At 44.2% G+C, this 22,711-nt stretch overlaps 1 protein-coding gene across 1 annotated transcript in view; it reads left to right on the top strand.

Annotated features, from left to right (window-relative positions):
• LOC144752361 (butyrophilin subfamily 2 member A2-like) overlaps positions 1-22,711 on the top strand; it is a 613,785-nt gene that overhangs the window by 202,491 nt on the left and 388,583 nt on the right. Inside the window, exon 4 of the mRNA XM_078640296.1 lies at positions 14,264-14,296. Coding sequence (XP_078496422.1) covers positions 14,264-14,296 — 33 coding nt within the window. The remainder of the gene's footprint in view (positions 1-14,263; positions 14,297-22,711) is intronic.

Here is a 22,711-nt window from a genome sequence, read left to right as displayed (position 1 = left end):
GGGTGTAATACATTTGGTGTCAGCTTTGTTTATTTTAAATATGTCTTCGGTCAAAGAGATCACTCAACCTCCACCCTTTCTGGATAAACCTGGTAACCGACTCTTTTATAGCCAGAATGGTTAGGTTTATTTCAGAATCATTTGGTAGCTATCGATGCAGTTGAGTATTCCCCACCCGTAAATTTGCATTATTATTTGGCAGTTTAGGGCTTGCTGCTCAATGTATTTTTAACAGTCTTACCCCTATTCCTCTTCCTGTAGGTCAGTCGGGGGGCAGACAATGGAATGTTTATCTCGAAGCTTTAGCGAGGTTAAAAAAACAATTTGATGAGTCTCCTAATATTATGCTAGAAAGGCATAATTTTTACAAACAGAAACAAAAGGAGGATGAGAAATTCCGCTGAATTTGTGGATTTTCCGCAATTTCGCGATCAGCGAATCTCGCGAAATTGCGGTAAAATCCACAAATCCGCGAGTGGGATGAATTTTATTCAGAAAGCACTTACAGGGTTACAGCAGGTGCCTAAGTTGAAGCTAATTTCTTTGTAACCATTTACAAAAGGGTTACAAAGAAATTAACTTGGGCACCTGCTGTAACCCTGTAAGTGCTTCCTGAGCGGCGCCTTGTTGCATACTTGCAACTATTCTCTGACCCTGCTCTGACCCTCTAAGCAGGGTCAGAGAATAGTTACAATTAGGCGACGAGGCTCCTGTCACAAAAATTAAACCTCAGCAGGAAGCACTTACAGATATAAATAAAGCAGGTGCCCGAGTTGAAGCTCAAATTCAGTAACGCATTTATAATCAGCCCAAGAATCTAGTGAGCACGGTCGATGCTAGGCAGGTGTGCTTTCTCCCCAAATCTACCATCTACAAATAGCTGTAATCCGTGATGGTGGTCTAGGCATCAACGAGTTTCTCGAGCACAATGCCCCTGTACTTCCAGTGACCAGGAGGCTGCTTTCTCCTCATCTGGTGCGCTGATCGGTCTCTGATCTTTATAAACAAGAGGCATGTGAACTCGCACAGAAACCTGGCCCCACACACACTAGTCTATGCAACCTCTTCCTGCCCTTTCCCCCACTGTGATGGACAGCTCACTCGAGGGACTTCGCCGCCCATGGGCGCGATGGCATAGTTACAGACACACGGGGGCACTGGAGACAACTCTTCTGGGCCTTTACGCAGCTGTAGTGTAGGAAAAGCACGATACATTTATCAAACGAGGTAGCACTTACTGCTTTCTCCTCATCTGCTGCTCTGATCGGTCTCTGACCTTTATAAACAAGAGGCATGTGAACTCGCACAGAAACCCGGCCCGACACACACAATGCTATGCAACCTCTTCCCGCCCTTTCCCCCACTGTGATGGACAGCTCACTCGAGGGACTTCGCCGCCCATGGGCGCGGTGGCAAAGTTACAGACAAACGGGGGCACTGGAGACAACTCTTCTGGGCCTTTACACAGCTGTAGTGTAGGAAAAGCACGATACATTTCATTTACCCAACAAGGTAGCACTTACTGCTTTCTCCTCATCTGCTGCTCTGATCGGTCTCTGACCTTTATAAACAAGAGGTATGTGAACTCGCACAGAAGCCCGGCCCCACACACACTAGGCTATTTAACCTCTTCCCGCCCTTACCCCACTGTGATGGCAGCTCACTCAAGGGACCTCGGCACCTATGGGCGCTTTGGCAAAGTTACAGACAGACGGGGTCACTGGAGACAACTCTTCTGGGCCTTTACGCAGCTGTAGTGTAGGAAAAGCACGACACATTTACCCAACGAGGTAGCACTTACTGATTAGCCAGTAGAAAGTACTCCAGTTGAGTATAGTGCAATTGCCCAAAAATCTGCTTTCGCTGGGAAATCGGCAAATTCGCGGATTTCTTTGCGAATTCGCATAATTCGCCCATACTTAGAAAATAGAGGAGTATGTGGCTACTTTAAGGGTTCTAGATATTTCATGTTCTTTTGGTCCACTTTTAGATAATTATATTAGGGACCAACTAGTGTTTAATTGTGCAACTGCTAAAATCAAAGAAAGAATTCTTAGCTGTAAAAACCCTTCTTTATCAGACGTGATTGACCCAGCTTTAAGCATTGAAAGGTCAGTTTTATCTACTAAAGCAATGTCGGCTGATACAACTTCTAAAGTTAGTCTGGTTTCTGATGGGAGTGAAGAGGAAGGTTTGTACGCTGTGGGTAACAAAGATAAGGTAAAACCTCCTCAGAATAAAGGTCAAAACTTTTGTTTCAGATGTGGTTCGAAATTCCACATTGGTAATTTTAAAGGCTGTCCTGCTTTGGGTAAACGTTGTTCAGTTTGCAAAAGAGTAGGACATTTTCAAAAAGTGTGTAGATTTAAAAAAAAGAGTATTAAAATTAACAATGTGGATTGACATGATTGTTCTGAATCCATGGACAATCTACTATTAACTTTGGACACAGGTGAAGAAGAAATTAAGGGTCCTTTTTGTTCTTCAACTATCGACGGAGTCCAGCTACAGGTGATGGCGGATTCTGGATCGCCCATCACGATCCTTCGTGATTCTACATTCTTTGAGAAATGGGGCGAGGAAATGGTACTTTTGGAAACTGATATTAACCCTAAAGCTTTTGGGGAAAAAGATATTGATATGCTGGGGTTCTTCAAGGGAAATTTAGAAATTTTAGAAAGATCCATATGTACTAAATTATACGAGGCAATAAAAGGTAAAAATATTTTGGGTTGGAAGGACCTTGCCAGAATGGGGTTGTATTTGGTTCCGGGAGATGAAAATCCCATCAGAGCAAGATATTTAACTATTTGTTGCATTGAAAATATGATGATTGATCTTGAAAACCTGATAAAAGAGTTCAAGGGGGGGTTTAGCAACAAGGTGGGTCTGGTAAAAGGAGTGGAACATAAAATGAGGCTTCTTCCTAATGCTTCACCTGTAGCGCACAAGGTTCGTAATGTACCGTTAAGTGTAAGGTCTGAACTTAAGAAATTGTTGGAAGATTTGTGTGAACAAGGGATTATTCAACCGACAGAATCGCCTCATTGGGTCGCCCCTAATGTGGTCGCACGAAAAAAGAATAACGAGATTGGGTTGTGTGCGGATCTCAGAGGTTTGAACAAGAACATCACAGTGGATTGTCATCCCCTTCCAAAAAACCAGGAGTTATTGGCAAATTTGGGGGGGCCAAGTGGTTCTCTTTAATCGACCTAAAATCGACGTACCATCAGGATCCATTGACCAAAGACTCTCAGGAATTTACCACTTTCGGCACCCTGTTTGAGGCGTTTACATTTTTGAGACTCCCCTTCGGTTTGGCGTCAGCTGCCAGTGTATTCCAAAGTTTGATAGATACCTTATTTATGGATTTGAAAGGGGTCCAGGCTTATCTGGATGATATTCCTATTTTTGCAAATAGCCTGGATGAACACAATATTTTGTTGAGGAAAGTTCTCTCTTTGTTAGGGGAGCGAGGAATGACTATTAGGGAAGATAAATGTAAGTTTGGAGTGCAGGATCTGGAATACCTAGGACACACTGGTGCTGATATTAAACCAAAATTTTCAGTAATTAAAGCTTTGAAAGAGGTGAAAGCTCCCACGGAGGAGGATTCTCTTTGCTCTTTCCTAGGGCTGGCAGAATATTGCGCTAGATTTGTGAGTAATTACGCACAGGTGGTTGAACCTCTTAGTGTTTTATTAAAGAAAGGTCAAAGATTTGTGTGGTCAAATGACTTAGAAGAGACTTTTGATAAGGTGAAGGAGTTATTTATAGCAGCTCATCCTCTGCATGCGTTTCATGATGATTGTGTTTCTACTATTGCAGTGGACGCAAGTATGAGTGGATTAGGCGCAGTGTTAGGTCAAGAGGTGGAAGGTGTTGAAAAAACAATAGCATTTGCTTAGAGGTAATTAAAGGAGTATGAGAAACGTTACAGCACTATAGAGCGGGAAGCTTTAGCCTGTGCTTGGGCAGCCCAGAAGTTCAAAATGTACGTCTGGGGTAGAAGATTTATAATGTTATCAGATCACAAGCCACTCTCTTTTATTTTTAGTAAGGTATCTGGAAACAATAATTTATCTCCTAGATTGACAATAATGTATCTCCTAGATTAACAAGGTTAGTTTCGAAATTACAGGAGTACAATTTTGAGTTGAGGCACATTTCTGGGGGAAGAAATTTCCGGGCCCATTGTTTATCTAGGATGTTTCTGGATAAGGAGGAAGGAGATGATTTAGTGGAAGACGATGTGGAGTGTGTGACTTTGGTAGATGCCATTGATGAATTTAAACGTTCAGTTTCAGAAAATGATTGGATAAGAGCTAGTGAGAAGGATTTAATTGTATCCAAGGCTATGGAGTTTGCGTCAGGGAGATAGCCTGATGTGAGAAATTCGTCAGGTGAGCTAAGAACAATGGCTCAAGTGGCGGAAGAGTTGTCAGTAAAGGACAATGTCCTTCTGCGTGGTGATAATGTTGTTCCACCGACCGAGTTAAGGAAAGAAGTTATTAGGTTAGCTCATAAAGGTCACTTTGGGGTGTCAAAGACTTGCATGAGGATAAAGTTACATTATTGGTGTCCTGGTTTGGATTCACAGGTAAGGTCAGTTGTGAAGAGTGTTTACTCTCGGATAAGCACTGGAAATTGCCTAGTGTGCCTTTACACCCCACTGTTTTTCCAGATTCAGCTTGGGAAAAGGTAGGTTTAGACTTCTCAGGCCCTTATAATGCCTTGCTAGAAAGTATGAGATTTATGATCTTGGCTTATACCCACTTTTCTAAGTGGTTATATTATAAGTTTGCAGATGCTCCTAATTCGGATAACACTATAAAGTTTTTGAAAAAGCTTTTCATGTTGGAGGGGGCTCCCAAATTTTTTGTGACGGACAATGGTACACACTTTGTTTCGGAGAAGATTTGTAAGTTCTTAAATGCTCAGGATGTGAAACCCCTCAGGGTAGCACTTTACTCTCCGGCATCTAATGGTTTAGTTGAACGTGGCTATAAAGTGGTGAAAGAGGGTATTCAAACGGCTGTGGCTTCAGGTGTGGATGTGGGGACCTTTATTGAAGAAAAGGTTTGTAGTTACAACACGTCTCCGCATTGCACTACAGGGGTTATGCCTTTTGAGTTGCTTAGAGGTAGGAAGGTACACTCGCCTCTGTTTCCTGCTTGGTTAGATAAGAAATGTCCGAGAATTGGTAAGGTGAGTTAAAATAGAAATTTAGCAGAGGTGGCCAGGAAAAACAGGAAATTCTGAAAAAAATAATGATGGAAAGAAATGCACTGATTCACAAGGTATTATGGTAGGAGACTGGGTGAGGATTAAGAAACCTTTCAGAGTTTCAAAAGGAAATTCTGTCTTTTCTAATCCAGTGCAAGTAGTTAAAATTAGTAAAGGCGCAGTTTTCTTAGGGGGAAAGGGCTGGTGGAGTGTGAGACAACTGGTAAAAATTTCCAAAAATCAAGCCTTAGTGGTTAACAGAGCCAAGAACAGATGGGTTGCGGATAATTGTGGATGGTCTCACTGGTTATCGCCTAATGCAGGTGAAAAAGGGGGTAGTCAAATTAGTTTGAATGTGAATGCTTCTGCTTCCAAACAACCTTCCACTTCTTCGAATTTGAATGCTGCTACTTCCAGTCAGCCTTCTACTTCTTCCAACAGGAATGGTAGGCTGATAAAGGCTCCTGCTAGGTTTAACGATTTTGTTAGATATTAGGGGTAATGTTTTATTAATTTGTTTTTTATTTGTTGGTTCTGATAAGGGGGAAGGTGATGTAATAGAATGTTAATGAATGGTTATGTGGATTGTTATGTGGTTGCTATTCAATGTTTCTTTAAGAGCCTGTATTCCTTTGAATGGCTCAGAGTGTTCCGGGCTCGAGGTTCGCTCAGTGACTGCAGTTACTGAGTGAACTCCGGCCAGAGAGGACACACTTGTCGTGGGTGAATTACTAGGAATAAACATCTTTTTTTTAAACTTCAAGAAGTCTTCAGACATTCCTGCTTATTATTACAGGAGCGAATATCCATGTTTTCAAAGCTTTCTTAACAATACATGTTTACAGTAGAGTTGAATATGGACAGTTGAATATTTTGTTTTTATTGTGTTATATTTTATGGCCTTTGGCCGAAATGAAGTATTTATGAATAAAACTATTAAACAGTTTGAGATACAGCCATCCTTGTAATTACAAATAAATAAAAACTCAGATTTTTAATAGAGATAAAATGCTCAGGGCCCAGGGATATTAAATTCATATGTTACATAATAAAAAGACAAGTGCAATTCCTACATTTTACTCATAAGGAATTTGTTCAAGAAAATATCTCTTCATATCTTACCTTGATTACAAAAGCCAGTTTGAGAAAGTTCAATACAGGGTAACATATTTTCACTGTAAGCAGTCTTTGCAACCTTTCTAGCCACTGCTGGTACTTTCTGATCTTGGATAAACACAACACAGGGACCAGGAAAGATTGCGTGCATCTTGATATAAGGGACAATGCATGGTGAAATTACTTGTGTGTTATTCTTCAATATTATTATGTCTGCTTGGGGGTAAGTCCTGGGCCATTGTTTTTTGCATGGGTAAAACTACCTTAAAATGTATAACATTAATTCTAAAAAGGGTTAGGAGATGCCGCTGGGTTGGATTTTCTCTCCAACTCAAGTATGGCTCTGAACACTTCTCTGTTGAGATCAGTGCATATCCAACAACTATTTGTAGTTTAAATGCCCCTTCTATTCTGATTCCCATGCACCTCTATAAGTATATGTTTTTTTTATAGTTTCTTTGTAATTCAATTCATACTCTTGTGGGTTTGTAAAAATATCTGCCAAATCCAGTTTATTACAAGTATTGCTTACATAACCCAATTTTATTGACACCATCCAATGCCAGGCAATAAGCCAGACAAGATCTAACCAGACTTGCTTCAGGCTTTCCCCGACACTAGATCCAAAGTAAAAGTGGGGCTAAACCTATTTGGTCCTCAATTAAACGGTTTTTTAATTCTATAAAAATTGAGCATCTCTTTAATGGGTATATCTTTCAGTTTGATGGCAAATCTAAAGATTGCCTCCACGTTCCTCCCTAGTGGATCACAATTTCTATGTATGTTTATGACACTTATTGAACGACAGTGACTCTTTTCATATCCAAACCTCATTTTTTTCAGATTTTTATATGCCTTGCTATATACTGACTATCATCACAAAGTTAATGATGCATTTCAATAAAGATGGTTGTTTTTTGTTCATGAATAAAAAACCCAATAAAGAAATGTTCATACAACAAAATGACTAGAATGAATTAAAATGAATGTAACTATAAGAAAATGAGGTTACATTATGCTTTAAAAATAGGTCATTTTGTAGTTAAGAAAAGTGACTCATTGGTATCTTGATGCCCCTTCAAGTACATTTTTATGGCAAAAATTAAATTCAAATTATTGACAAAATGATTGCAAGTCAATTGCAATTATTCCTCAAAGGAATTGCTATACCCTCCCTTCCGTGCTTCCTCCTGGAGTTGGTTGCCGCACAGCTTAAGTCAAAGTGCCCTTCTAGCACAAAATTGTTAGTTACCCAGATTTCCTGGATGTATATCAGCAGGCAAACTGTTCAGAAATACAATTTTGTTACCATCAGTTAGAAGACCTCAAAACCACTTTTAGACCATTACTAGGTGAGTTTGTTTCTATTGAATCCCATGGCACCCTGAGAATTAAGAACACCAACTACCCAGAGACGACTCCCTAACTCATCTTCTGTATCCGGAGCATTCTGCGCCCCTTCTTTCCTGGCAGATATACACTCTTACCCTCTTTGCCAGGGGTGTGGATACATTTTGCTCCGCCGGGGGATTTGGCCACTCCTCAATAAACTTGTAACGTTGAGGTCCTGCCAAATTCTTCCACCCAAGTAGTTTTTTCTTACATGCTGCTCGCTAATGGTAAGTTGGTGAGTGTGAGCTAGATTCTGCATCCCCTGGTGTGATTTCCGGTTCCTAGGAGGACACCCAGCAAGATTTCTCCAACTTGGGCCCTCGCAGGAGATCTTGACCGCTTACGGTCAGAAAGCTGCCGCTCAAGTAGAAGTTCTATTTCGACTGCAGCAAAATCACCTCGAGAAGCTGCGCACTCTGGGGCACCATGTGCTGACAATCGCGCTGATCTTTTCAGCATGTAACAGACTTCTGGTGCTGAATCACAGAATGAGCAGCCCAACATGACTATTTCTGCGTTTTTTTTTATAGATTCACGGAATTCCATGGAGTTAAACCCTATGAGTTCTAACCAGGCCATCTCATTACCAGAGATACCAAGAGATTCTGATTTGACATAGGTTTCAGTGACAGTGATACATAGGGTATGAAGGCCAAATTGGGTCACCCAGGGTTTTTGGAGAGGAGACTCGCTGAATGACATCAAAGCCTGGACTAGCGTAGCATGCCATAATTTAGCAGGATTAGATTTTATGCCACTTTTGAATTGAAAAATACTTTGGCTCTGCTATATGTCCATAAGTTCTCGATTTGCACAAGGCAAATATCACTACTTTGAACCATTCAGAATTCATCAATATCAGTAAGGCAACCCAAGATTTCTTGGTCAAGATGGCATTAAATTCCAGTGAAAGAGTCACATTCTAAACATTAGTTCAAATATAAATTTCAATTGTCCCCTAAATTAAAGGGAAATATCCAAGCCTGTGGATTTAGGGTGGAGGATCTCCTTTTGTAGAGGTCAGGATATTTCCAGCCTCAAGCCATGATAAATGCTTGGCAGCTTCTTGTGGGGAGCAAACAGTCACCCTTTCCAACATTGGAACTTGTCTTATTTATCCACTTCCACAACAGGAATGGCCTTCAAATTGAAGCAAAATTGTTTGCACCTTTTATGCAGATACTCAATTCCTCTATGGTGTTTTTTATTCCTCGTGTGTTTTTGTTTGTTGCCCACTTTACTCTTCAGATTTTTCTTACCCCAGGGTTTTGGAGGAAATATTGGAGATAGTTTACTCATTTTTCCATTACTAGGGAGGGAGGAGGGCACAGTTGCTGGTTCCATAGATGAAGGCTCGAAGACATTTTCCACGGAGAAGATCTGCTTATTCTCTTTTGAAATGGCAGGGGTGTTGTTTCTTGTCTGACAATGTGGAGAACCCATGGGTGGCCCAAGCTCCCTGATCCGTGAATTAGACAGATGTATCCTATTTGAATCACCACCAGCTGTGGAGCAACTTCTAAAAATCCCCTCCTTCATTCTATATTTGGGAATGAGGGGACAAGGTATAATTATCCGATGATACCATTTTGTCCTGGGTCAAAGGATTTAATGTATTGAAGAAGGGTATGCATTTCCTAAGGGTAAAAAGACATACAAGGTCAGAGGTTAATAGGTTTTATATGTAGGATCACTATGTGAGTCATGTGATTCAAGGTGAGAGGGGGAGACCCCTCTTCAGAGTTAAAGCCCTCACACACCCAGAAAGCTAGGTGTCATGCTTCATAATATGGGGTTGCTCCTCGTCGGGCCGGCGCTGCAATGCCCGACGGGCTCCCATAAATGTTGCTCTTTATCGGAGATCTTTTGTCCCTGCCGGTTGGTGCAGTGGGGGTGAGGGGCCTAGTTGTATAGATGTAGTGTGAGTGAGTTAAAACAGGTCAGTTATTCTTTGAAGTAACTTTTATTCTGGAAGGTAAACTGCCTGATGAAAAATAATAATTTGAGTGGCGTAAAGCTAGGAGCTATTTTTTTGCAGAGTTTTCTATAGCGTGAACTTGACCCAAATCGGGTATCAGAGTGCTTTACATAGCACCAGGGACCTTAGATGAGGACACACATTAATTATCGTTAGGCATGATGGGATTAAGGGATTTGCCCAGAATCACAGGATGTTTAGCGTCATTACAGAGACTCAAACCCAGTCCCTAGGTCTGAGGTGGAGCGCCTTAGCCGTTAGGCCAACTCCTCTCCCTATGTACTTAGAAGTCTACGTCCTACTCTCACTTAGTCCGAAGAGGGGTCTCCCCCTCCCACCTTGAATCACAGGACTCACAAATTGATCCTACATATAGAACCTAGTACACCTCTGACCTTGTCTGTCTTTTTACCTCTAGGAACAGCATACCCTTCTTCAATACATTGTCTTGGGTACGTATGCTGGACCTAGAGAAAAAAATCCCCACTGTCCCTCCTCTTGTTGATTACAAGGAATTTAATATAATGAGGAGAGAGTCTAAAAAAAAATCTGAATTGTTGACGGATTTCTTCGATAGAGCCGAAATAGAGGGCAGCATTCTCCCTAAACACTGCAGTGAGTAGCAGACTTTCGTGAAGTGGTAAACAGAGCTGCATTGCCTGTCCCCACATGGGCTGTAATTGATATTTGATAATGCTGCTCATGGCCAATATCTTTGCCCAGGGTAGTAAAGACTTCTATAGGAGGCGCTTTTTCCACAACCTCAACTCTCCCAGAGTGCATGCATAAACCCTCCCCAGCGAATAGCTCTTTAGTAGACATAATTTTTGGAGCTACACCAGGAGTTACCTCCATTGGAACCATTGTTTTGTCTACAGCATTCAGTTCTGGAAAGAAAGTTGCAATTGAGTTAAAACCTTTAAAAACATTTACATGCAAGGATTTATTGCTCAATATTGAATTTTCTTACATGCTCGTACATAGACTAACCTACCAGAACAGAGTTTCCCAGCCACAATTACTTGTTTTTGGACCTGAACAGGCAGGTAGACCAGACAAAAAAAGCAGACAGATGGAAGGTGCACAGGACTGATACTGATCAATGATTCAAAGGGTTGAAATTGTCCAGGTGCCCAAGTTCTCTTAATACAAGGCACCATTGGCGTGGGTCTCCCTTCCGTTTTTGCTGTTGTCTCATGTGTTTTTGCTGGTGTTAGATGCTTTGGGCACTATGCCACTGCTATGCTGTGCCACAGTGCAAGTGCGCCCTATTGTAAATTGATGTACTAATCAGTGGTTCCATGTTTGGCTATTTGGTTTAATTATCAGACTCTAGTCTAGTGTGCCAGGGCGTGTAATCCACATGCTGCTGGTGGGCCTGCAGCACTGGTTGTGCCACCCACAGAAGCAGCCTTGTAAAATGTGTCTAAGGTCTGCCTTTGCAGAGCCTGCATGTAGTCTGGTACTGTCATGCTGACTGGGCAAGTGCACCCACTTGCCAGTCCCTCAACCTTCCCTTTTCTTCATATCAGTCACCCCTATGGTAGGCCCAAGGGCAGGGTGCATTGTAAGTATAAGGTAGGACAAGCACTGATGTGTGTGGCATGTCCTAATAGTGAATTACAGCCATTTTCGTTTTTTCACTATTGCAACGCTACCTGTTCTCCATAGGTTAGAAATGGGCTGTTAGAATTGTTTTATTTTATAATCCTTACAGGCTCAGAGAACATGGTAGAAATTTTAGTTTAGCTTGCCTGAACTCAGAATAATAAAATACATCTTTTAGTAAAGTTTATTTTAATATTCTGTGTTTGCAAATACCACTTTTAGAAAGTAGGTGTTTGCTTGACAAACCATTCAAACCTGCCTCTGCTAGGTTATGTATTCCCATGTCTGGTTTTGAGAGTGACAGGGCTGGGGAATTCCATGAGACAGGCTGAGTCACCTAGTGGTGAATAGATAGATCTGCATCTTGATGGGAGGGAGGAGTGCACCTGGACTCTGAATGCCTGCCTTCCACAATGCTGGCTCCACAGCATGGGGAGTGGCTGATGTCTCTGCCCTGCACACTGAAAGAAGAGAAGGAGTCCTGTCAACAAAGTGGTCCAGGACTGTACTTGACTTCCACAATGCTGGCTCCACCTCCTGTGGGGCGTCTGATGTTGCTGCCTTGCACTGTGAAAGGAAAGGAGAAGTCTGGTAAACAGAGTGCTTCAGAACTGGTTTGGACTGGGCAAAGGCCCCTCACCCCTCAGAGAACAAAGGATTTCTGGGTATAAATATTGGGACCCTGTTCCCATGAAATTAGATCACTCTGAACAGCAAGAAGAAACCTTGACTGAGGAGAGGAACCTGAAGAAACTGAGGAGAGAATATTCCCAAGCTGAAGTGCTCCTTGGGGGATTGGCCTGGAGTGGTTGCCTTACTGCCAAAGGAAGGAGAAAGGAACTTTTGAGTAACTTTGCTTTCAACTTGTGAAGGATCTCCAAGGGCTTGGAAAAGAGCTTGCCTCCTGCTGAAGGCTCAGGGACAACAGACTTCACCCCACAGCTCCCCAGAGTACTTGTGAAAGTGCCTTCTACTGTTTTGGGCCTTCTGAGGAACTGTGCGTCGCAAGGAGCTGGAAGCGTGTTGCCGTCGCTGTGCCTGCCGTCGCAACTCCGGAGAAAGGAGCGTGTCGCCACTGGAACTGTCGCACTGCTTCGCCATCAACAAACCCAAGGCACCCAAACCAGCCCCACGCCCACCACGGAGGAACTGGAACAAGTTACTGATGAGCAACTTAACTCCACCATCACCCGAGACAACCACACCTGAGCACCCGATGTAAACAACGCAGCCAGATAACTCCACACCTGGATCTCCAACTGCGCAGACGAGCTCGCCCGCTATACAACTCCGGCAGACAACGCCCCAGGTTTGTCACCTGGTTCAACATCGCTCTCCAAGAAGCCAGACACACCTGCAGATGCCTGGAGAAGACCTGGAGAAACACCAAGACAACCGAAAACCACACCACCTACAAGGACGCCATGACGGACTACCACAACCAGATCTGAGCCACTAAAAGGAACTTCATCCACAACAAAATGTATGCCAACAACACCAATAACATTTTCAGTGTCATTCAAGAATTCAGCCACAGACATCACCCCATACCAAGAACTCTGCGACAAACTTGGAACCTATTTCCACCTCAAGATCAAAAACCTCTAGGACAACTTCATCGACCATCCACCAGGTGCTACAGACGGCCCCGGCCCCCAGAAACACCAGCCAGCCCACCATCTCCAACTGGACACCGATCAAGGGCGAAGACACTGCCTCGACCATAAAAAGCATACACTCATGGGGCCCCACCGACTCCTGCCCCCCTCACATCTACCACAGAGCCATGGCTGCCATTGCACCCAAACTACAACGCACCATCAACATCACCTTCAAAACAGGCACCTTCCAAGATGACTGGAAGCCTGCGGAAGTCAGACCCTTGCTCAAGATGCCCACAGCTGACCCCACCGACCTCAAGAACTATCGGCCCATCTTGCTCCTCCCCTTTGCAGGCAAAGTTGCAGAAAAACCAGTCAACAGAAAACTGAAACGATTCATTGAAGAGAACGCTGTCTTCGACCTGTCACAATCCGGATTCCGATGCAACCACAGCACAGAGACTGCCCTACTCGCCGCCACAGATGACATCGGCACCCTCCTGGACCAAGGCCACTCCACAGCCCTCATCCTACTCAGCAGCCTTCGACACCGTCTCCCACCGCACATTAGTCGCCAGACTACACGATGCAGGCATACAAGGAACAGCCCTGGACTGGATCTGATCATTCCTCACCGGAAGAAGCCAAAGGATCAGACTCCCACTTTTCCTCTCCAACCCCATGAAAATCACCTGCAGAGTCCCACAGGGTGCATCACTGAGTCCAACCCTCTTCAACATCTACATGGTGCCCCTTCCAGCCATTGTCTGACTACACAGACTCACCATCATATCCTACCCCAATGACACCCAGCTCATCCTCACCCTCACCAAAGACCCCACCACCTCCAAACTCAACTTCCAGTTTGGATGACCAACAGCTGCCTGAAGCTCAACGCCAGTAGTCCTCGTCCTCAGTACCACCCCTTCTGCATGGGACAGCACCTGGTGGCTGACCGCCCTCGGAGGTCGGAAGCCCACCTACCCCCTCAGACCACACACAACAGTACCATTTGGAATTATCTCAGGTGATACTTTCAATAGTCCATTGTTTTGATTTTCTGTTGGTGGGGGTGTGATCTATACTCCTGTGAATTACATTTCAGTGTATAGTGTCTGTTGTACATGGCTCTCTTTTACCTATTGATGATGGAGATGGGTGGTGCTAACTTATATAAGTGTGACTTCTGTGTATGCTCTTAGTGTTCATCCCCAAAAGGGGACAGTGGGAGTGCTACTAATGTGAATGTTATTTTTGATATGTTTGAGTGTACTCACACCTTCATCATGAGCTAGATAAATTCCAGCACACACTTAGTCCGATGTTTCTCTTCTTCCCTCAGGAGCATCAGCCTGTGACCTGGAGAAGGAAAGAGGTAAGTTTGATAATGGTGAATTAGAAACTTTTGGGGCCAAAATCGAGGCATAATTATATATAATTTAAAGTATATGGTTTACGCACTACTTAGTTTATCAATTTTAAAGAAAGGTATTGAAGTTGTATCGGGCAGCAGCGTATTGCTCTCTAATCTCTGAAGTGTGAGTAGAAAATAGAACACGTAGCGTTGCCCTCACTGGGGAAGGTCCCCTTGTTGCACTGCCAATGTTCCCAAAAGAGGGAGTATTCATGTTGATCACCATTTCAACACTGGTGATAAACGTGAATACTCCCTCTTTTAGTAACATTGGCAGAGCAACAAGGGGATGTTCCCCAGTGAGCGGAGCGCTACATGTTATAATGATATACAAGTCTAAGGACAAAAGCCAATTTGCTTTCCCATTGAAGGAAGGAGTATCTTTTAGAGGTGTCAGCAATTCATGTAATTTGCTATTGTGTATGTACGTGAGATTTCAGAAGAATTTTGCAACATTTTGCATAATTACATAAAATGCAAATCTGGCAATTTGTGCAAAATGTTTGCACAAAATTAGTCACTCTGTCAATTTTTAACGTGGAGGCAAATAGGTCGAAAAAAGCACTATAAACAACACTGATTGTGTTCTGTTGTTATTGTGAATATTTTTTTCACGAACGGCAAGACAATGTACATGAAATGGCACCAAATAATAATGTGATGGATGGAATACTTGGAGTAATGCCAGCCACTGCAGATCGCTCTGGCCGTGTCCCAATCCAACATTTTTCACCTTCCATGCCACCTGAGTTTGGACCTAATCCATTGCAAATCAGTCTCGACCCTGCTCGAGTCAGAAAAGTCTAGCCTAAACTGCCAAGCCAGGGCTTCCATGAGCCAGAAAACAAGTAACCCAGGACCAATTCCGCCATTATTATGGGCTCATCACTCAGGTATCGCCTGTTTTTAGTGGCATAATGAGCACAGGATCCATGTGGGTGCATGTCCGTCACACTTAGGGTAGCAACAACAACAAGGTGGTGGATGGAATGCTTGAATTAATCTCTGCCATTGGCAATCGCTGGGTTGCATGTGTTCCTGTTCAAGGAGGACCTAACTTTTCAGTTTGTGCTGGACTGTTCTGAATTAAGCAGGATCAATATTGATTTGCATATGATTGTATCCGAACTGAGGTGACAAGGTGGGCAAATAACAATGGATTGGGATGCAACCCTGAGTAATTACAGAGGAATTAATTCATGCTTTCCATTCATCACTTTTTTTGTATACTTTAGTTTGTCTCCCTAAGTGGGATGGGTCTGCCCAGACATGGGTCCCGTGAGCACAGTTGCACTGGAAACAAGCTGTACCCAACTTCTGAACCCATAACTAGGACAAAACCAGTCCTGCGTTGCTTTTGTTCTGGTTGTGAGAGGTCAGTTCAGGCTAGATTGTTCTGACTGAATCAGGATCAAGACTGATTTGCATATGGTGGGGTCCAAACTGAGATGACATGGTGTGCAAAAGCATGATGGTTTGGGATGCTGACCCATGTTAAATGTTAACAGTGGCTGGGAATATTGCAAGAATGCCATCCATCACTTTATTGTATACATTAGTGTGCCAAATATAACTAGTACACTAAGAGCTGTAAGGAGCATCTGCCCACAATCAGTGAAGAAATTAGATTTTAATGATTTTCTTTTGGGTGCTCATCATGAGATAACAAAATGCTTTGTGCTGTTGTTAAGTTATACCGTATATAAAGAAGTGCCGATTTATTCAGAGTAGAAGCGGCTGTAAAAATTTGAGAAACTGATGGAGCAATAATGCAAACCACATTTCAAGATTTTGAAAATGTCTTCCAAACACTCGAAACGAGTGTCCACAATAACTAAACTAAGAAGCCATCAGTCCTTAATCTCCTAAAATTAGACTTAAGTCTTTTACAACATGGATAGGCTCATATGCAAGATCACTTAATACTGGCACCAAAGTGAGTAGCTCTTTACCTCATTATCTCAACAAACATTTCATCATACGAGTAAATGCAATAATAACATATAAGCACAACTGAGGGCAATTAATATCATCAATAAAGCATGCAAACTTTGATCATGAGTGTCTGTCAGTCTCATTATATAGGCAAAGAATTAGCAAGAGTAAATTTCTAAGCATGATTGGGAGCGCTGTGTACTGATTATAACTGTTGGATGATAACCCAATTTAACTACAACCCCTAATCATTCACCCCTAGAGGCTGTTTGCAGCATACACTTCTATATTACCGCATCTTTAACATAGGCCCTAAAGAGGATCACATTTGCAATAACTGCACATGAAATTACAGTTCTTCACCCCTAGAGAATGCTTACCAACATTAAACCTTATGTTGACTTCTTTTAGGCCACAAGGGTTGCAGCCATGGTCTTGGGCTCTAGAGGACGCAGCACTTCCAGCTGTTGAGCAAAAGCTCCAACCTGGGGATGGATCAATATATCTATCATGCTTCCTCACAGATCCCTACACGTCTTTTATAACCAGATATATCCATGGTGGTAGTGAAAATAATCCTCAGCTGAGTAGGTGTGAGAGGCTGTCTCCGTATATAAAGTACACTAGTGTAAGTGGACACCTTGCACTGATCCAGACAACCCTTATGGGGATTTTAGTGGTCTTACACAACCTTATGAAAGCTCTCTAAGTGGAAGCTATGGAGAGCAGCCTTCAGGCTTTGTCCAGAAGGAGTGTAAAGCAGCTTCATTTACCAGAATATAATCTTAAAGGTATAAGTTAAGTGAAAAAAAACAGTGTATTTATAAAAATATGTATTTATTATAAGACACTCACAAACACATACAGGTATCCCCTAGCCAGAGATATTCACACTGCACACAATACTTTACGATAGAAACAGGTAAGTGGCACAGCATACACAGTGGTCACCAGGGAGAGACCAAACCATATACTAAAATAGTGGTATGCAAACCATGACTCGAGTCAAGACTATACCCAGAGGACATAGAAGTGATGGGGACTCAAGTAAACCACCCAAGGTAAGTAACCAGGAGCCCCACTGAGGTGTGTGCAGAGTGACAACATGACCGTGGGATCAATGCAAGTCAACATGTAAGTCACGGTTGCAATTTTTTAAAAAAGAGGACCCTTCCATGTGGACCCTGAAGAAACCCAGTGGAAGACAAGAGGTTGGAGAGCCACCCCACCCATGGATACCTTAGGAACCAGGATACCTGCATGAGGGAAACCAGGAGCATAGGTGCGAAGTGACATAGAGACTTCAGGAAGATGCTGCTGCTGGAGAAGGTGAAAGTGTCCGGTGGAACCAAAAGGTGGATTAAAGAAGTGAAGATCCAGCAAGCAGAGGGGACACAGTCTATGCCACTCATGAGTGACCAGGACGCATAGAAGACGAAGGCGAATCAATGTCGGGTGTTGTAGGAGAGCTGACGATGACCTTAAAACTGCATCTGTGTGGAGCAAGCGATGCTGTGGAAGACCATCAGCTGTACACGAGCTATCACACATTGGATGTCATGAGTTGAGGCGTCGGTGTTCGGCGGGAGCTCCAATAAGCTTTGGCAACTGCAACCTATTAAGGAGCAGAAGAAGGTGCAATGTTGGGACCAGCAAGGACCAAGAGACTCACCACAAGCAGAAGAGTCGAGACAGGCTCCAAACAAGCAGGGGAGCCCAAAGAATACAAAATGTGAACCTCGACAGGACCCGGAGGATCTGGAGTTGCAAGAGGACCTCGAGCAGCTACCAAAGAAGTAGGCCCACAACGAAAGCAATGCGGTGTGGTGCAGAATTCTGGTAACTGAAAATGCTTGATGTTGGGGTACTTGGAGCCCAATGATCTTGGCGGAAGGAAGCCAAAAAGCCTTTGCAATTGCAAGTCAATGTGGTGTCAAGGGGTTCAATTCCTGCGGTTCTGGCGAGGTATACTGGCCTCCAAATTGGTGAGAGGGCAGGGCAGGCATTGAGGGATGTGAAGAGCTATTACCTGTGTTGCTGAGCCTTTTGGAGTCAGTAGGAGCACATGATCAGCAGACCAGTTAGCTTAGTTGCTGTGCCTGTAGATACAGGGAGGTGACTCCTTCACTTCAAGGAGATTACTTCAGTTGTCTTGGATTTCCACAGGTCCTGGAAGGGTTCCTGTATGAAGCACAGGCACATACATTGCAGCAGACAATCCGGGCAAAGAGATCAGGAGCAGCAGGCGTTGTCCTGGTTGCAGCCTTGATGCCCAGAGGAAAGACTAGCAAAGTTCGGAATACCCAGACGGTCGAAGTATAAGTGGTGCCTGGAATGTATCATGTCCCCCGACAAATCTTGGGACCCACCCACAGGTAAGCCAATAAATACCCTAATGAAAGGGTTGGAATGATACAGGGGTCCTCCCCTAAGGATGGGCTGGACAAGGGGGAGGATACTCCCCTGTAATTTGTCCAGTGTCATGCCAGACAGAGAGCCAATGGCTCCCTGAACTGGTTTGAGCTAGACTATGCATTGAGGGCATGATATGTGCCTTGCAAGCATACTATGTGGCGCTGGCAAGCACTACCACCCTGCCCCAATACACTAAATCCTGTCTGGGAGAAATACCTTATCGTCTTCTAGACTGAGTTGCAGTCTGTGTCTTGGGAGAGGAATCTGGCACCACTGGGGATTCAGATCAAGGAACAAACTCGTGTTTGGTCCCACCTTCCTCTTTCGCTGCTTGGCATATCCAGCATCTTTAAGATGGTCTCTTTTCCTTGGTTATTATACCAGCTTCAAAATCATCCCTACTTGATCTCGCCAAGCTGGTTCACACAGCTCAATGCTCCCCTTCACCACTTTCTTTGGGGGGGTCTTCCACGGTTAGCTTGAGGACGTGTTTCCAGTTAACCTACTGTGATGGATTGGCAACACCAGACATTCAAGACTATTATGCAGCCTCACACTTACTTATCTTAAATGATTGGTGGCCCGGGGATATGTCGGACCATTACATTCCGTCTTGTATGCGGGCGCGGTCCAGAGGGTGCTGCCCCCGGCAACTGCCACAGTTTTTGGCTTCTGGCAGCGTACCCTTCAGCAACTGGAGTGGTGGGTTGAGTAACAAAGGAGGCCCCCCTTTGGGGCAAAGGCCTCCTGCTGCTACTGGCCGGTCTTCCTGTTTTTTTCAATGGGATAGAATAGTTATCTCTATGTTTTTCATGGGCAAACGCTGAAATCCTTTCAGAAGTTGCAACAAGAATATGTGATACCTAGATCGCAGCTCCATAAATATTTGCAGTTCCTTTATGCCTTTGCCCTGTCGCAGAGATTCCGTTCTCATACAGAACTGTGCATAGGGACTTGGAACCTCAGTGAATTAGGGTGTGCCAAAACTCACCTTAGTACCCAAAATCCCCTACCAGACTAGCTACAATGTCTCATTGGTTATCACAAGCTCCCAATGTTTAGACAAACCAGAACATGGACTTAGTACACCTCAGGTAACGTGGAACACATGAACACTCTTTCGTTATACAATCATTTCAATCCAGAACAAGGAGTAAATGAGGACGCGTGCACATTTGAAATGTTTATTTTCTAATGCAGTGTTCTCAAAGGCAGTATCTTAGCTAATACAAGCAAACATATTATTAGAAACAAAGTAATCAGCATAGTTACTAGTCCATAGAATACAAAAGGTGAAAGCATGTTAAAATGCTAAAGCGAAGAAGGTTAAACAACAGCTAATTCTCACCCTCCCTAGCTAGTATATTATATTATATCTAAGAAGATCTCTTTGGGTTTTAGCAGGGCGGCCCCATACCTCAGATCCTAGTGGTAAGGGATCACATCATCTTCCACCAGCTCTCTGCATGCGAAGCACCATCAAGTGTGTTTTTATGCTCTGTGCAATGCAATATAAAAAGCGCCTAAAGTCAGAACTTGCCCGCAGCTGCATGTATGTTATGTCTAGGAATGTGCGAAGATCAGACCTCATAACAACTACTGTGTTGAGATATCCTTGAAGGTTTCAGCACTCACTGTACAGACACAGCTCACCTAGCAAAGCTGATATCATTTTTATTATTATTAAATGAAATTTGTAGAGCGCACTGACACCATGGGTTTCCTGGCGCTATAGGACAGGGGTGATACACTGGCTGGGGTTAATGCAGGGTTAGCAGGCTGGGGGGAAGAGGAAGGTTTTAAGCAGCTTCCTAAATTGGAGGAGGGAGCTGCTTGATTTGATGGTCAGGGGGAGAGAGTTCCAGAACTTCGGTGCCAAGAGGGCAAACCTTCGTCCACCGAATTTGTTGGTTCTGGTTTTGGGTACGACAAGCGACTGAAGATGAGCAGAGCGTAGATTGCGATTTGGGCGGTAGGCAGTGATGAGGGAGGTCAGGAAGATGGGGCTGGTGCAGTGGAGAGCCTTGAACGTGAGGCAACCCAGCTTGAAGGCCACTCTCTGTTCTATAGGCAGCCAGTGCAGCTTATGCATCAGGGGTTTGGCCGATTGCCATTTTGGAGATTTGAAAATGATGCGAGCTGCCTGGTTCTGGACTACCTGAAGGCGGTGGAGAAGTGTTTTTGGAAGTCCGTGATAGATGCAGTTGGAAAAGTCCAAGCGGGAGAGCACAAGAGAAATGATTACTTGGATCAGAGCAGGAGGGGGAAGCAGGTGGCTAATCTTCCGAATCTTTCTGAGTTGGAAGGAACAGGATGAAATCACGGAGCTGACCTGGGGTCGGAGGGAGAGTTCAGCGTTGATGATCCGCCCGAGGCTCTTTACAGAGATCGAGGGTTTCGGTGGAAGGCCCAGTTCAGTGGGCCAGAACTGTGTTCCCCAAAAAGAGGGGCTGGAGCCCGGGAGGAGGAGCTTGGTTTTCCCGGGGTTCAGCTCCAACTGATTGAGGTTCATCCAATCTTGGATGTGGAGCATAACGGAATGGAAGTTGTCTACCGCGTTGGGGGAGTTGAGTGGGAAGATGATCTGCAGATCAGCGGCATAGTTATAAACCGTGATATCCCAGTTACGGAGTGAGTGGAGTAGGGGCTGGAGGTAAAGGTTGAACAGTAAAGGTGACAGGGAGGAGCCCTGGGGAACTCCGAATGACGTGGGGGTCTTGGGTGCTGTGTAGGGGCCCAGCCGGACGGCTTGAGTTCTACCAGACAAGAAGGACCGAATCCAGCTGAGGGCGGGACCCTGGATGCCAGCCTTTTCGACACGGTGAAGCAAGATGTTTTGGTCAACCGTGTCGAACGTGGCCGATAGGTCCTGGAGAACGAGGGCCTGGGGGGTCCCCGAGTTGGCGTTTCTCCTCAGTGTGTCCAGAACAGCTAGGATGACGGCTTCGGTGGAAAAGGAAGGCCTGAAGCCGGCCTGGTTGGGCTCCAGGTAGCAAGAGGTCTCAATAAAGTGGGAGAGGCATCCAGTGGCATGTGCTTCGAGTAGTTTGGAAAGATATGGCAGAAGCGATATGGGGCGGTAGTTGGACAGTTCAGTTGAGTCCGCGCCAGGTTTCTTAAGTAGCGGGACTAGGATGGCCTCTTTGAAGGAGCTGGGAACAATCCCTGTGCTGAGCGAGCCATTCAGAAGAGGTAAGATGCATTCGGGTAGATAATGACAGACGCTTCGCAGGACTGAGGATGGACAGCCATCATACGGGGAGCCTGATTTTATCCTGGATGCAAGCTGTGCTAGGGAGGCAGAATTGATGGGGGAGAATTCGGTAAAAGAAGAGTTGTTGAGGGGTGCGTCAGGAGTGGTGGTCTGAGAGGCGGTGGGGATCGAAGCTTTGATTTTATTATTTTTTTCAACGAAAAAGAGATTGAGAGCATCACAAGTTTCTTGGGTGGGGGTTTGGCCTGGAAGGGTTCTGTCATCAGATGTAAGTTTGTTCATAATTTAAAAAAATTTCTTGGATTTGTTGTCCGAGGAAGAGATTCGATCAGAGAAATGGGTAGATTTAGCTGAGGCGATTGCGATTTTGTAGTCTCTGCGAGCTGAAGTATATTGCAATCTGTCTGATTCGGAGTAGTTTCGTCTCCATGTCCTTTCTAGCTGACGTACCTTCAGTTTCAGTTTTTTGAGATCGTCCGAGAACCATCTATGGTAGTTGTGGTGCCTGGTCGGGGGGAATTTGATTAAGGGGGCAAATTGGTCGCTAGCTGACTGCAGCCAGATGCATATGTCGCTTTCTAATTTATCAATGTTGGTTCGCGAATTAAGGATAGGCCGGGTGTCTGAGAGAGTGGCAAGAAATCCTTTGGAGTCATAAGAACTCCATTTGCGAGAGAGGCAGCCAGCCATCAGTGGGGTGGAAGTTCTGCCACTGACCGTGAGGGTGGTATCTATAAGGTAGTGATCTGACCAGGTGCAATAACATATATAACATATTATTCTCGTGTGGAGCAAAACATTCTACTAGGCTC

This window comes from Lissotriton helveticus, chromosome 5_1, assembly GCF_964261635.1.
Source record: "Lissotriton helveticus chromosome 5_1, aLisHel1.1, whole genome shotgun sequence".
NCBI lineage: Eukaryota > Metazoa > Chordata > Amphibia > Caudata > Salamandridae > Lissotriton > Lissotriton helveticus.
This window is presented reverse-complemented; position numbering and strand designations above follow the sequence as displayed.